Below are 16250 nucleotides of genomic sequence, written 5' to 3'. Positions count from 1 at the left end.
TAAGTTTCTCCTCCTATCACTTCTGAACCATGTGCTTCTCCTCCTAACACTTTTAAATCATATGTATCTCCTCCTATCAGTTATGCGCTTCTCATAACACTTCTAAATCATATGCTCCTCCTCCTAACACTTCTCAATCATATGCTTCTCCTCCTAACATTTCTGAATCATATGCTTCTCCTCTTAACACTTCTGAATCATGTGCTTCTCCTCCTATCACTTCTGAATTATATGCTTCTGCTCCTAACACTTCTGAATCATATGCTTCTCCTCGTAACACTTCTAAATCATATCCTTCTCCTCCTAACACTTCTGAGTCATGTGCTTTTCCTCCTAACACTTCCAAATCATATACTTCTCCTCCTAACACTTCTGAATCATGTGCTTCTCCTCCTAGCACTTCTGAATCATATGCTTCTCCTCCTAACACTTCTGAATCATATGCTTCTCCTCCTAACACTTCTGAATCATAAGCTTCTCCTCCTATCACTTCTGAACCATGTGCTTCTCCTCCTAACACTTTTAAATCATATGTATCTCCTCCTAACAGTTATGCGCTTCTCATAACACTTCTAAATCATGCTCCTCCTCCTAACACTTCTCAATCATATGCTTCTCCTCCTAACATTTCTGAATCATATGCTTCTCCTCTTAACACTTCTGAATCATATGCTTCTCCTCCTAACACTTCTGGACCATATGTTTCTCCTCCTAACACCTCTGAATCATATGCTTCTTCTCCTAATACCTCTAAATCATATACTTCTCCTCCTAACACCTCTGAATTATATGCTTCTCCTCCTAACACTTCTAAAACATATGCTTCTCGTCCTACACTTCTGAACCATATGATTCAACAACTCTGAATTATATGCTTCTCCTACTAACACTTCTGAATCACATGCTTCAACTAACACTTCTGAATGATATACTTCTCCTCCTAACACCTCTGAATTTTATGCTTCTCCTCCTAACATCTCTGAATCGTATGCTTCTCATCCTAACACTTCTGAACCATATGCTTTTCGTCCTAACACACCTAGATCATATGTTTCGCCTCCTAACACCTCTAAATCATTTACTTCTCCTCCTAACATTTCTAAATCATATACTTCTCCTCCTAACACCGCTGAATCATATGCTTCTCCTAACACTTCTGAATTATAAGCTTCTCCTCCTAACACTTCTGAGTCTTATGGTTCCCCTCCTAGCACTTCTGAATCATATGCCTCTCCTCCTAACACTTCTGAATCATATACTTCTCCTATCGCCTCTGAATCATATACCTCTCCTCCTAACACTTCTGCATCATTAGCTTCTCCTTTCACCTCTGAATCGTATACTTCTCCTCCTAACACCTCTGAATCATATGCTTCTCTTCCTAACAAATCTGAATCATATGCTTCTCCACCTAACACTTCTGAATCATATGCTTCCACTTCTAATACATCTGAATCATATGCTTCTCCTAACACTTATGAATCATATGCTTCAACTAACACTTCTGAATCATATGCTTCTCCTCCTAACAATCATATGCTTCCCCTCGTAACACTTCTAAATCATATCCTTCTTCTCCTAACACTTCTGAGTCATGTGCTTTTCCTCCTAACACTTCCAAATCATATACTTCTCCTCCTAACACTTCTGAATCATGTGCTTCTCCTCCTAGCACTTCTGAATCATATGCTTCTCCTCCTAACACTTCTGAATCATATGCTTCTCCTCCTAACACTTCTGAATCATAAGCTTCTCCTCCTATCAATTCTGAACCATATGCTTCTCCTCCTAACACTTTTAAATCATATGTATCTCCTCCTAACAGTTATGCGCTTCTCATAACACTTCTAAATCATATGCTCCTCCTCCTAACACTTCTCAATCATATGCTTCTCCTCCTAACATTTCTGAATCATATGCTTCTCCTCTTAACACTTCTGAATCATATGCTTCTCCTCCTAACATTTCTGAATCATATGTGTCTCCTCCTAACACTTCTGAATCATATGCTTCTCCTCCTAACACTTCTGAATCATAAGCTTCTCCTCCTATCAATTCTGAACCATTTTGCTTCTCCTCCTAACACTTTTAAATCATATTTATCTCCTCCTAACAGTTATGCGCTTCTCATAACACTTCTAAATCATATGCTCCTCCTCCTAACACTTCTCAATCATATGCTTCTCCTCCTAACATTTCTGAATCATATGCTTCTCCTCTTAACACTTCTGAATCATATGCTTCTCCTCCTAACACTTCTGAATCATATGTGTCTCCTCCTAACACTTCTGAATCATATGCTTCTTCCCCTAACACTTCTGAATCGTATGCTTCCCCTCCTAACACCTCTGAATCCTATGCTTTTCCTCATAACAATTTTGAATCATTTGCTTCTCCTCCTAACACCTCTGAATCCTATGCTTTTCCTCATAACTATTCTGAATCATATGCGTCTCCTAACACTTCTGGATCATATGCTTCTCCTCTTAACACCTCTGAATCATATGCTTCTCCTCCTAACACTTCTGAATCAAATGCTTCTCCTCCTAACACATCTGAACCATATACTTCTCCTCCTACCACTTCTGAACCATATGCTTCTTCTCCTAACACTTCTGAATCATGTTCTTCTCCTCTAACACTTCTCAGTCATATGATTCTCCTCCTAACACGTCTGAATTATATGCTTCTCCTCCTAACAATTCTCATCATATCCTTTTCCTCCGAACACTTCTGAATCTTATGCGTCTCCTCCTAACACTTCTGAATCATATGCTTCTCCTCTTATCACTTCTGAATCAAATGCTTCTCCTCCTAACGCCTCTGAACCATATACTTCTCCTCCTAACACTTCTGAACCATATGCTTCTTTTCCTAACACTTGTAAATCATATGCTTCTCGTCCTAACATTTCTGAATTATATGCTTCTCCTCCTAACACCTCTGAATCATACGCTTCAAATAACACTTCTGAATCATATGCTTTTCCTCCTAACACTCCTAAATATTATGCTTCTCCTCCTAACACTTCTGAATCATATACTTCTCCTCCTAACCTTTCTGAATCATATACTTCTCCTCCTAACACCTCTGAATCATATGGTTCTCCTAGTACTTCTGAATCATATGCTCTCCTCCCAAAGAATCATATGCTGCTTCTCCTAACACTTCTGAATCACATGCTTCTCCTTCTAACACTTCTAAATCATATGCTTCTCCTCCTAACACCTCTTAATCATATGGCTCTCCTCTTAACACTTCTGAATCATGTACTTCTCCTCCTAACAATTCTGAATCATATGCGCCTCCTCCTAGCACTTCTGAATCATATGCTTCTCCTCCTAACACTTCCGAATTATATACTTCTCCTCCTAACACTTCCGAACCATATACTTATCTTCCTAACACTTCTGAATCATATGCTTCTCTTAAACTTCTGAATCATATGCTTCTCCTCCTAACACTTCTGAATCATATTCTTCTCCTCAAACCTCTGGATCATATGCTTCTCCTCCTAACACTTCCGAATCGTATGCTTCTCCTAACATTTCCCAATCAAATGCTTCTCCTACCAGCACCTCTTAATCATATGCTTCTCCTCCTAACACCTCTGAATCATATGTTTCTCCTCCTAACACCTCTGAATCATATGCCTCTCCTCCTAACACTTCTAAATCATATGCTTCTCCTCATAACACCTCTGAATCATACGCTTCTCCTCTTATCTTCTCTGAATCATATGCTTTTCCTCCTAACACCTCTGAATCATATGCCTCTCCTCTTAACACTTGTGAATCTTGTGCTTCTCCTCCTAACATTTCTGAATCATATGCTTCTCCTCCTAACACTTCTGAATCATATGCTTCTCCTCCTAACACTTCTGAATCATATGCTTCTCCTCCTAACACTTCTGAATCAATCATATGCCATTCTTCTCTCCTAACACTTCTGAATCATATGCTTCTCCTCCTAACACTTCTGAATCATATGCTCTCCTCCTAACACTAATCATCTCAACACTTTATCATCAAAATATTCTTTCAAAATCCCGCCCTTTTACTTGTGCTAACCTTTTTAACAATCGTTCTACATATTTCAGCTTTTCTTACCATTTCAATTCATTTCATTCTACACTTAGTACACAATCAGTTGACCTCGGCCGCAGTTTTAAGCCCTTTCAACATACACAGTTCATTTCAGTAAAGAAAAGTAGGTTTAACAATCCCACCATACACGACATGCTTGTTTTCACACACCCTGCTATCCTTCTTGCTTTACCTGTTCAGTAACTCACATCTTCTCTCATCCTGTCAATATGCCTTAAATTTGCCCCTAAATACTTATACAAATAAACTGCTATTCTTCCACCATCCACATTCATTACTCCATTTTCCTAGTTTTCAGTTAATTTTCTGTGCTCGTAATCACGATTACTCTCCACTTCCTCCTCTTTCACACTCTTTTTCTCCAGCACTTTTTCTAGTATTCTGTTCATTATCCTTATCAGTAATGTACTATCTGGAAGCAGCAACCATTCCATACTCCATTCCCGGAACATTTTCTTATTTCAGAACTTTGTACTTGTATCTGTTATTCTTTCTCTGACTTTGTGCATCCTTCCATCCATAAAGATATTAAACAGGTATGGAGACAACATATCCTTGTTTCAGACACACTTACACCACACCAGCCACCCTCCCTACTGCATATTCTAACATACTTTGCGTAAAAATTGTAATTAGTTTTTAAGAACTTGTCTTCTGTATCATACGTACTTTTACAAAACCCTCTATGTCGATTCTGTCATTATCTTTTTTCTCAATTCGCGTGTGCTGCTCACAGATAGATAGAGATATAGATAGATATTCCTCGATAAAACAAAATTTTGTTTTGGTCATAAATAACCTGTTTAACAGGTTCCTTCCTTTGTTCATTATCAAAGCATAAAGCATTTTTTCTTAGTTATCGTTAGTTTTAATTCTTAACTATGCACAAAAGGCAATCGTGTTTAAAATATAGATTTAACTTTTACCAAACCTTATTTCCCTCAAAGAAATCTTTCTTTAAACTTCCCTCCTTTTCTGCATTTTTCGACGAGAGATACTTAAAAATATGAAGTAAAACCTCCGACGCATTTCTTCAGCAACCTTCGCTTTATCAGAGAACTTCAACTTCCTTGTAAGCGTCACGTGAGATGCAATCTTATCACATGGGCATGGTTATAAACATGTAAAATCCGGACAGCCACACGACAATAGAGATAATGATTCTGATGATCCTTGCCATCCATCATAATCTGACAAGGGCTTTCACCATTCCAGCGTCCTTGCAAACATGGAGAGCGTTCTGCTGGTCACAAGTCCACCATCCTTGTTATGATGGAGATTGCGTCCTTGAGGCGACGCACGCCGCGCCTCCGGGCAAAATACGGCCTTATCAGTTCTATGGAATGTGTCAAAAGGCAAAACCGCAATCCCATGAGTATCTTGCCACTCTCACAACACCTTCCATATAAATCTCTGCAAATAATAAACTTCCATATTGAGGAGCTTTTCCAAAGCCTAAAGTGCCGGATCAGGCAACCATACTTCATGAATCGCCTTCGAAAGTCACGTTTTCGGCTAGAAAAAAACTTGGAACTTCATTGTTTTGAATAAAGGGCCTTCTTATTACAGGCGTATTTATACCTCGCGTAAAATGTTTTCTGTTTAATCTCCAAATCCATTTTTATTGCATTTTATGTCTATTCTTTTCAGTGTTTCAGTGCAATAGCTATTCTTTCCATTGTTAGGATTTGATGTAAATGTAAATCACGTCCAAAACCAAAACAAGAGTTCATATGCAGGTGTGATATATATATATATAGCTGACGTGTTATCGTAATCGTTTAAGAGTTCATATGCAGGTGTGATATATATATATATATATATATATATATATATATATATATATATATATATATATATTATATATATATATTATATATATTTATATTTATTTATATATGAACTCTTAAACGATTATGATAACACGTCAGCTATATGTATATATATATATATATATATATATATATATATATATATATATATATATATGTATGTATGTATGTATGTATGTATATATATATGTATATATATATATATATATATATATATATATATATATATATATATATATATATATATATATATATATATATATATATATATATATATATATATATATATATATTTATATTTATATTTATGTATTTATATATATGAACTAAACGATTATGATAACAACAGCTATATAAACATATTATATATAATATATATATATATATATATATATATATATATATATATATATATATATATATATATATATATATATATATATATATATATATATATATATATATATATATATATATATATATAACTTTATATATATATATATAAACTATTTTAAGGACGTGAAGTATGGTTGCTGAATACAAATGAAACAAAAAAAAGGGTTGAAGCTGCTAAGAATAAGTATGTTTACTGTATTGGGCATGTGAAGAACTAAAAGGGTAAGAATGGGAGATCCATACACATGGTAAATAGACTTATAAGAGGTGCAAAAGAAACGAGCAGGTAAAAGTGAACTGCTGATTTATTCAAGGTCCAGGCGGTTTATATAGCGGCAGACTGGCGTCGAGCCGCGGAAGACAATGGAAGCAAGGGTGATCTGAGGCCGATAACAATTAATAATAAATACAGCGAACGAGTACAATTTACAATGTAAAAACAGACAGAATTAAAGTTGAATACAATCTTGATGCCTGCGAAAGAAGAAATACACGGTACATAATTGATGGACAGATAAATAATTACATACACAGTTTAAACAATTGAATTTACGTGACCTGGCCCGTCAAGTGTGATGAATTGTAGGTACAAATAAAATGGGCCGTCATCAAAGAAAACTTGCTCAGCGGGGACTTTACAAATAACATGATCAGCAGAGACTGTACAACATGACTTTACAAATACTCCTCCCCCCCCCAAGACGGTGGTAACGTCTGATTAGTCGGCGTATCTGCTGGGGCGTTGAAGGGTGCCCCGGCTGCGTTAGGACAACGGAGGGATGTCCTGTGTGTGAGGGTGGCTGATTGCGGGTGTGGGTGGCCTTTTCCGGGGGCGGCCGCGTGTCTGCTTCTTGCAAGGGCCCGGTTGCGGCGGTGGCTGCACCGGCGGAGGGTGCGGTGTGCTGATGGCTGTGTCCTCCACGAGGGCGGGCTTGACCCGGTCGATTGACACCCAATTGTTCCTCTTGTGAAGTGCGAGCAGGAATGCCTTGCTGTTCCATTCCAGCACGCAGAAGGGGTCCCCTGTAGTGCCTGGTCAGTGGCGGGCAGACGGCGTCATCCCTGACGAAGACGTGGGTAGTGGAGGCCAGCCCGGGCAGCGTGAAGGTGGTCGACCTGTCGGTATATGTCCTCTTGCAGGGGGGCGAACTTGCCGACGATTTCGCAAACCCTCTGGACCGATGGGTTGTGGCGATCCTCTGTCACTAGCTCGCCCGGGACCACAAGGGGCTTGCCGTAGGTTTTCTCGGCTGCGGACGGGACGCCGTCGGCCCTGGGGACAGTTCTCAACCCGAGGAGGACCCACAGCAGCTGGTACTTCCAGTCCTCGGCGGTACAGCGGGCCATAAGGGAGGTTGGCACAAGGGGGCGGGGCTGACTGGTGCTGACGTCGCAGAGGAGATTTGGGCCCCCGGGGGCGAGGGGCACATCCTTCCACTTTAGGGACGTGATGGCGGTGCGGTAGGCCGGGGTCTCTGGGTCAGCGGCCTGCTCCCTGGCGAGGTCTTCGTAGTTGATCCCCAGCTGCACCGCGTTCAGCTCGACTCTGGAGAGGGCGTCCGCCACAGGGTTCCTCCTGCCGGGGAGGTACTTGGCGGAGCAGGTGAACTCGGCGATGGCGAGGTCGAGGGCACGGGCGGCCCGCTCGGCAACCGGCAGGGAGCATGTCTCGAGGAGGGTTTTCTTCAGGAGGTGGTAGGTGAGGGGGCATGCGTCAGACACCCATGGGACGAGCTTACTGTAGATCTCCTCCAGCAGGGCGTTGAGTACTATATCCACCTGCAGCACCTCATTGTTAAGATCCGCAATCCTGAACTGGCTCTCGACCCTGTAGAGCCACGCCGACGGATTCCCCAGCTTGGACGGGACTGGATTGGCCCGCCGGGCTGGGGAGAGTGCAGGGCGTGGGCAGGGGTGTGGAGGAGCATGAGAGCCTCGGCGCTGGGACGGGCGCGGGTGATATGAGAGGGAGGTAGACCTCCGAATCCGCAAGGTCAGCGGTTAACTGAATGAGGGAAGGGATGTCCACGTCCATACTCGCTCTTTGCCCTCTTATATGGAGTGGGGTACTCGCGTCAAAACGCACTTGGGAATGCTCCGTGTGAGTCCGCTAATGAAGCTGGTGATTTTGCCGACAAGAGTCAGCACACCCAACCGCTGGTTCAGCGCCGTGATTAGTCCGCTTAGGGCGTGAGTAAGCTCCTGAAGCCAAGACCGAGTCGCTGTATGGGTCCGCTAATGGCTTCGGGAACCACTCCAGGGTCACCACTACAAGAGGTACAAAAGAAACGAGCAGGTAAAAGTGAACTGCTGATTTATTCAAGGTCCAGGCGGTTTATATAGTGGCAGACTGGCGTCGAGCCGCGGAAGACAATGGAAGCAAGGGTGATCTGAGGTCAATAACAATTAATAATAAATACAGCGAACGAGTACAATTTACAATGTAAAAATAGAATTAAAGTTGAATACAATCTTGATGCCTGCGAAAGAAGAAATACACGGTACATAATTGATGGACAGATAAATAATTACATACACAGTTTAAACAATTGAATTTACGTGACCTGGCCCGTCAAGTGTGATGAATTGTAGGTACAAAGAAAATGGGCCGTCATCAAAGAAAACTTGCTTAGCGGGGACTTTACAAATAACATGATCAGCAGAGACTGTACAATATGACTTTACAGACTAGCCTGGGGGAAAGGTTGGTTCATGGTGTTTTGAGATAGTTTTATCAAGTGAATCCATCGTTTGACAAGAAAGGAGGACGATGGGTATAATTCACCATAAAAAAGTGTATAATTCACAAATTTTTTGAGGGAGGAACCGATGAGGAAATATGAAGGGTTCGAAAGATGGCGTAAAAGAGAGATGGGAATGGGAGGACGTCAATATCCGAAAAGAGTAACAGAACGTGTCAGATATAGGCTAAGTAAATGGTGAAATGAATGTCTGTAGGAGTTCGGCATTTGCTGTTGCTTACTCTGTGTAGGTATAATGCACTGGAAATTTTCTGCACATGGACTGTACCCATGGTTGGTTTAACAATTGAAGTATGAGTATGGGAGTAGCTTTTGCCCACTTTCTGTCTCCAAATTAAAGAAAACGTCTTGAAGTTAAAAATAAATCATCATCATCATCATCGCCTCCTACGCAGTGCGACCCAAAGGGTTTCTGAAATTCCACCTTACATTTTTCTCGTGCTTTACCTTCCACTAATCCCCACTTATCTCCAGCTTCCCGTCTCATAGTCGCTATCCAAGTAGGCCTGGGTCTCTCAACTGAATTGTTGTGGTGGCCACAGAAGCCCTGCTGACACCATCACGTATTTTTCTTCGGGGTGTTGTGAAGGACATATCCAAGACCTCTCCATTCCCCATTCCCCCTTCATCATTATATTTAACTGGAACTTCTGTCATTTCCATTGTGATATGATTTTCCCTCTCGCCTGCCATCTGACTTCTAATATACTTCTTAACGTTCGATTTTTACGTTGACAAAATCTTTTGTGCATAGTTTCATTGTCATGCCACGATTCATGTCCATATAGCAATACAGATCGTGCTAGATTAATGTATAATCATATTTTCGTTTGCTATTTCAGTCTGATTTCCATATCTTGTTCAAACGGCCCATTGTTTGATTAGACTTCTTTAGTCTTCCACTAAACTCCAACGTTAGAGAAGCTGAATTAGATATTATTGTTCCTAACTATGTGAAAGGCTCAACCTCAATAGTCCTTTCTCCATGTAGAATTATTGCAGCCCTTCGTGGACACGTGAGTGCCCAAGGCTTTAGTGCGATGGTCGTTGGTTCGCAAGTGGGACGTATACTTGGGACGTAGTTTAACTGAAGACTATATTCATATTAATGTTAACATCATGCATATATTTCATCAGCACTTGAAAAATTGTCATTGATAGGTGCTAATAATGTTGCTGTGTAATGAAGGTACAGTAGTTTACCAATGTAATTTTAATGAGATCGCGTAAATTAAGGTTTCCTGGTTCATTTACACTTACACACATGTATGTATGTAAGTGGTATAATCCCATTTTCGTGTGCTGTATGTATATGCTGTAACTGGCAGTGAAAGGAGAAAATTGAACTCCATTTCATAAGTAGGATTTGAGCTCGTGTCTGCCGAGTTGCAAGTTCGCTGCTTACCGACTAAGTGCAGAAGAAATACTTTTCTCCACCGGTCCCTTGAATAGTGCATATCAAATCCACGAAAGCTTAGGTCCTGGTGCCGTCATTATTTGCTTCTGGCTATTGAGGCTATATATATATATATATATATATATATATATATATATATATATATATATATATATATATATATATATATATATATATATATATATATATGTGTGTGTGTGTGTGTGTGTGTGTGTGTGTGTGTGTGTGTGTGTGTGTGTGTGTGTCAGAGAACCATTACCCTTCCACTGCTGAAAAGAGGTAAAGTATGCAGCAAAGCATTCCCTGCATTGTAGCACGAACTGAGTACACTCTACACTGCTCAGAAATTGCCATTTGTTCTTTAGTGTGTGTGTGTGTGTATTTTATGCCAACCTTACAAAAAGTATTAAAATTATTTACGTTTTCTTACAATGAGGGGTTTTTTGTCATTAAAAATTGATGGTATTTTTATTATTATTTACTTATGTGTGACTTCAGCAGCCTTTGTTCTTATGATGCCGGCATATCTTTCAAAGCAATCAAGCAAATCAACTGGTTCTGACAAAAAAAAAAAGGTTGATTGAGCCAAAGTGTCCGTCAGAACAAAAAATAGTACCTCCAAGCATAAAAAAAAAGTATGGCATATAAACAGAGACCTGTTTTTACAAATATAGAGAATATTTGTATTTTAGATTGACATCTATCCAGAAACACTCACACACACACAGCACACACACACAGATATCAGCAAAGTTGGTTATTACATCTATCTCTGGCCTTATGTATGTTGTGTGTGTGTGTGTGTGTGTGTGTGTGTGTGTGTGTGTGGTGTGTCTGGGTATCATTGCATTATTGCTCCGTTCATAAAGGACGGAAGCGTACAGCGAGTCTAACCCGTGTAACCGTTACATGCACACATTTTTCACGTTATGCCTTTTCCCTTCAGAGGGTTTGCTTCTGGTTCCGAAATATTACCTTTAGAACAAATCAGTAAATGTAAGGTTTATATTAAAAACAAGAATATATATATATATATATATATATATATATATATATATATATATATATATATATATATATATATGTGTGTGTGTGTGTGTGTGTGTGTGTGTGTGTGTGTATATATATATATATATGTATGTATATATATATATATATATATATATATATATATATATATATATATATATATATATATATATATATACACACATATATATACACATATATATTATATGTGTATATATATATATAAAATTTATACACCAACGATATTCTAACATCCCCTGACAGGCAAATGTACAAAATGTATGCTACTTACAGTTGTTTCTTAGAATGAAAATGTAAAACGTGTTATAATGTAATTAATTTTCTTATTTTCCATACTTTCTATCAAAGCCTCTCTTGCTCCGCTCAGCCGAGTACTAACTAATCTTTCCCATTTGCGCGCGAGTTGTAGATGTGTAATATCTATCACATTTTTATCCTTTATAGATCTTCCAGCATTGGAATTCGAATTTAAAGAGATGTCTTTTAGGATTCAATGTGGGTCCCACGATGATCACAGGTTTCCGTCACTGGATAATTGTCCAGCAGGGAAAGAAATTATTGCCCCCAAAGGAAAGTTCAACTCTCAAGTTCTGTTTTCTGTAACCCAAATTCTGTGACGGATATTGATGCTTTTGAGTTTAAAGTTCAAGCGAAGATACAGTGCATTACTCCCCTAATACTATTCTTCTTGCATTTTAATACATTTCTATCTGTTTATTAATTTATTTTTTTCTTTTTAATGAGTGGGATCTCTTCTTTATGTATTTTCCTTTATCTCCTCTTCTTCCTAATGAAAACCATATTCTTTGGAAGCTTGAATTTCAAGTCAATGGCCCTGTGAGCTTCTTCCATATGGATGGGTTTCATCTTCTGAATAATAAGGGAGACTGTGATGCCTCTTTGTCTTTTTTTCTTATCTCTTTCTTAACTTGCTTAATTATAAATCTGTTCGTTTGTTTTTAATAATTCACTTTCATTTCATAGAAATTTTCATCTGAATTTTGTCATAGTTTCATTTCCGTATATGAGCATTTTATAATAGCCTGCTCCGCATGTTTATGACGATTATGGCTTGTTAGCATGTTAGCACATTTTGATCATATAATAATAATAATAATAATAATAATAATAATAATAGTTAGCTTTGTTTTATCAATCACCGTTTATCCACGTGAACTGACAAATGATTGCTTCTTCCTGAACCGGCGCATAACCTGAGTTCATCACAGTGCACGAATGTGAAAGGAAAGTTTATTTACCCGTCGTTTGATTAAGGAAATATAAAGTGTATGTAAAGTTTTTTGTATCCAGTTTCGCCGTGGTTCAACAAGGAGTCGGACATGTAAGGAAAGTATCCTACTCCACATACACCCACATACACCATCTTAGCCCTTTCATTCGGGTCAAACTGTAGTTTGGCCATTCAAACCCAGGGAAGCCTCACCAGTAATGAAAGAATACCCAGTGAAGGAAATGCCCACTGCTAGGTCTCTCTCTCTCTCTCTCTCTTTCACAGATTTATAAGAAATTCTCCAATTTTTTACGGTAACACGGAAAATGGTATATTCTGTTTTTATCTAAACACAGCCACGTTTTCATTATGATTTGTTTTTATCATTTTGATGTATTTTTTTTTTCTCGTAACTGCATTTCAAACAAGCTTTATAGAGGTGACAAGCATATCCAAGAAATATTAAAAAACCAAAACGTTATGAGGTTATTGTGGTTATATATATATATATATATATATATATATATATATATATATATATATATATATATATATATATATCTTATATATAAAAATGAATGTTTGTATGTTAGTGCACTGCAGAAATCCGAACCGCTTGACTGATCTAGACAAAAATTTGACACGTGGCCATCATTTGACCCAACTTACATAATAGGTCGAACACATACCCCCTTCTCTTTGTAACTTATGTGATAAATAAACTCCATGGGTTTATCATACCTTATTTCATGTGTAAATATACTCTACGGATTAATATACCTCATTTCATGCACTCAATAATTCTGTATCAAAGTTTAGACAGTCACCACGACAACACCTTCATGAATGGGACAGTAATGTCTGGATAAAAGAGACAGTCAGCACAGTAATACCTGGCTAAAAGGGTCAGACAGTAAAGTAATGCCTGGATAAATGAGACAGTCACCACAGTAATGTCTGGATAAAATGGACAGTCACCACAGTACTACCTGGATAAAAGGGACAAACAGCACAGTAATATTTGGATAAAAGGGACCGTCACCACAGCAGTGTCTGGATAAAATGGACAGTCACCACAGTAATACCTGGATAAAAGGGACAGACAGCACAATAATTTTTGGATAAATGGGACAGTCATCACAGTAATGTCTGGATAAAATGGACAGTCACCACAGTAATATTAGGATAAGTGGGACAGACAGCACAGTTATATTTGGATAAAAGGGACAGTCACCACAGTAATGTCTGGATAAAATGGACAGTCACCACAGTAATACCTGGATAAAAGGGACAGACAGCACAGTAATTTTTGGATAAATGGGTCAGTCATCACAGTAATGTCTGAATAACGTAGACAGTCACCACAGTAATATTTGGATAAAATGGACAGACAGCACAGTAATATTTGGATAAAAGGGACAGTCACCACAGTAATGTCTGGATAAAATGGACAGTCACTACAATAATACCTGGATAAAAGGGACAGACAGCACCGTAATATTTGGATAAAAGGGACAGTCACCCCAGTAATGTCTGGATAAAAGGGACAGTCACCACAGTAATACCTGGATAAAGGGGACAGACAGCACAGTAATATTTGGATAAATGTGACAGTCACCACAGTAATGTCTGAATAACGTAGACAGTTACCACAGTAATATTTGGATAAAAGTGACAGACAGCACAGTAATATTTGGTTAAAAGGGACAGTCACCACAGTAATGTCTGGATAAAATGGACAGTCACCTCAATAATACCTGGATGAAAGGGACAGACAGCACAGTAATATTTGGATAAATGGGACAGTCACCACAGTAATACCTGGGTAAAAGGATGGTCAGTACAGTAATACTTGGATTAGGCCTAATGGGAAAATCAGCAGAGTAATACCTGGGTAAAAGGGATGGTCACCACAGTGATACCTGGAAAAATGGGACAGTCACCACAGTAATAACTGGATAAACGGAACGGTCATTACAGTAATACCTGGATAAAAGGGACAGTATTACTGGATAAATGGGATAGCAGGACAGTCATACCTGGATAAAAGGGACAGTCACCACAGTAATAACTAGATAAGTGGGACAGTTACCACAGTAATATCTGGATAAATTGGACATTCAGCACAGTAATATTTGGATAAAATGGACAGTTAGTATAGTTAATCCTGGATAAAAGGGACAGGCAGTACAAGATGGTGCAGGAAATTTTTTCCGAGTCATTCAGAGTTTTCCAGGGCAGTGTTGGGTGTGTGTGTGTATGCATGCAATCTTAATAACCACAATACCGTCATAACTTTTCGATTTCTTCGCACTTCTTGGACATGTTTGTCACTACAAAGCTTGTTTGAAATGAAATGACTAGCGGACAATAGCAAATCTGAATTTGGTTGGGAAAAGGTTCAATTAACCTCTGCATGTTTTATCACACACCAGTGGGAAGGCTGATATTGTTTCTTTTCAGTCAGCTGACGAATCCGAGGTTGTGTCACTGACAGTGCACATCTCATGTCGGGGTCCACATCCAATCGGCTCCGGCTCTGATTCTTGATTTGTAGAAGGGTGGAGAAACCAGACTCACATAAATAGGTAGTTGAAAAAGGCAAGAATAGTCGAAGTGCAGTCTCACTGACTTTTGGATATGACTGATGCATCGAACACCAGAATACATTCAGAGATTTTTCTTCATAGAGATCTTTGGCAGTAGAATCATGTTTGAGATCAAGGAACTCGTCCTGAACATCACTGGGAATGGTAGTAATATCAAGAGTGCCAGAGAATGGATTCCTTACCAGCTTCCCTTCTTCCTCCTAGAATTCTGAGAAGTACATATTAAGTTCACTTTCCAAGGATCTCAGATGCTGAGTGATTTCAGTTCTAAGTAATGGGTCAAGCAGACTATCTTCTTCATTCTCGTCAAGGACAGCTGAAAGGTTTTCAAACATGGCAACATTCCATTTCAAACATGGCTAATTCTGGAGCTTGGCAAGAAATCCACGAAGACAGTCCATCAGGTGAAACACATTTCTTTCCTTGCCCTGTAGCTTCAGATTCAACCTATTTAGCTGCTCAAATATATCTGCTAAATATGCAAGACGTGGCTCCCACAAAACCTCATTGAAGTGACTCAACAGATCATCTTTCCCTTGCATTTCCAGGAACAATTTACGCTCCCCCCGAAGTTCAAACACTCGATTCACAACATTGCCCTTGGAAAGCCAGCGCACTTTGCAGTAAGAGGAGAGCTTCATGCTCCGAATCCATGTCTCTACAAAGGTTCTTGAAAAAGCGAGAGTTCAGAGCTCCAGCTTTTACGGAGTTGACGCATTTGACCACTGCCTCCAGGATCTTGCAAAGTTCATCAGGGAGGGTTTTCGACGCCAGTGCAAAACGATGGATCATACAGTGAACCCCCTTGGCATTCGGAGCTACTTCCTTGACACGCTTCGTTCTCCGC

The 16250-nt window shown here is 39.2% G+C and overlaps 2 protein-coding genes across 2 annotated transcripts in view; one reads left to right on the top strand and one right to left on the bottom strand.

Moving 5' to 3' along the window:
- Positions 1–16250, top strand: part of LOC136834094 (heterogeneous nuclear ribonucleoprotein R-like) — a 711768-nt gene that overhangs the window by 288255 nt on the left and 407263 nt on the right. The window lies entirely within an intron of this gene.
- LOC136837506 (protein SON-like) lies at positions 134–1097 on the bottom strand. Its single transcript, XM_067102349.1, has 2 exons — positions 1040–1097; positions 134–543 (listed from the first exon to the last, which is right to left on the bottom strand). Exons 1-2 carry the CDS (start codon positions 1095–1097, stop codon positions 134–136), a joined length of 468 nt encoding a protein of 155 aa, XP_066958450.1.

Source organism: Macrobrachium rosenbergii, chromosome 4 (assembly GCF_040412425.1).
Source record: "Macrobrachium rosenbergii isolate ZJJX-2024 chromosome 4, ASM4041242v1, whole genome shotgun sequence".
In the NCBI taxonomy this organism is placed as follows: Eukaryota; Metazoa; Arthropoda; class Malacostraca; order Decapoda; family Palaemonidae; genus Macrobrachium; species Macrobrachium rosenbergii.
This window is presented reverse-complemented; position numbering and strand designations above follow the sequence as displayed.

Excerpts from the sequence above, each read along its gene's own strand:
- LOC136837506 (XM_067102349.1), bottom strand. The coding sequence starts at position 1,097 with ATGTTAGGAGGAGAAGTAAATGATTTAGAGGTGTTAGGAGGCGAAACA. Across the intron at positions 544-1,039 it reads AGGCGAAACATATGATCTAG|GAGGAGATACATATGATTTA; the intron begins GTGTGTTAGGAC and ends CATAACTGTTAG.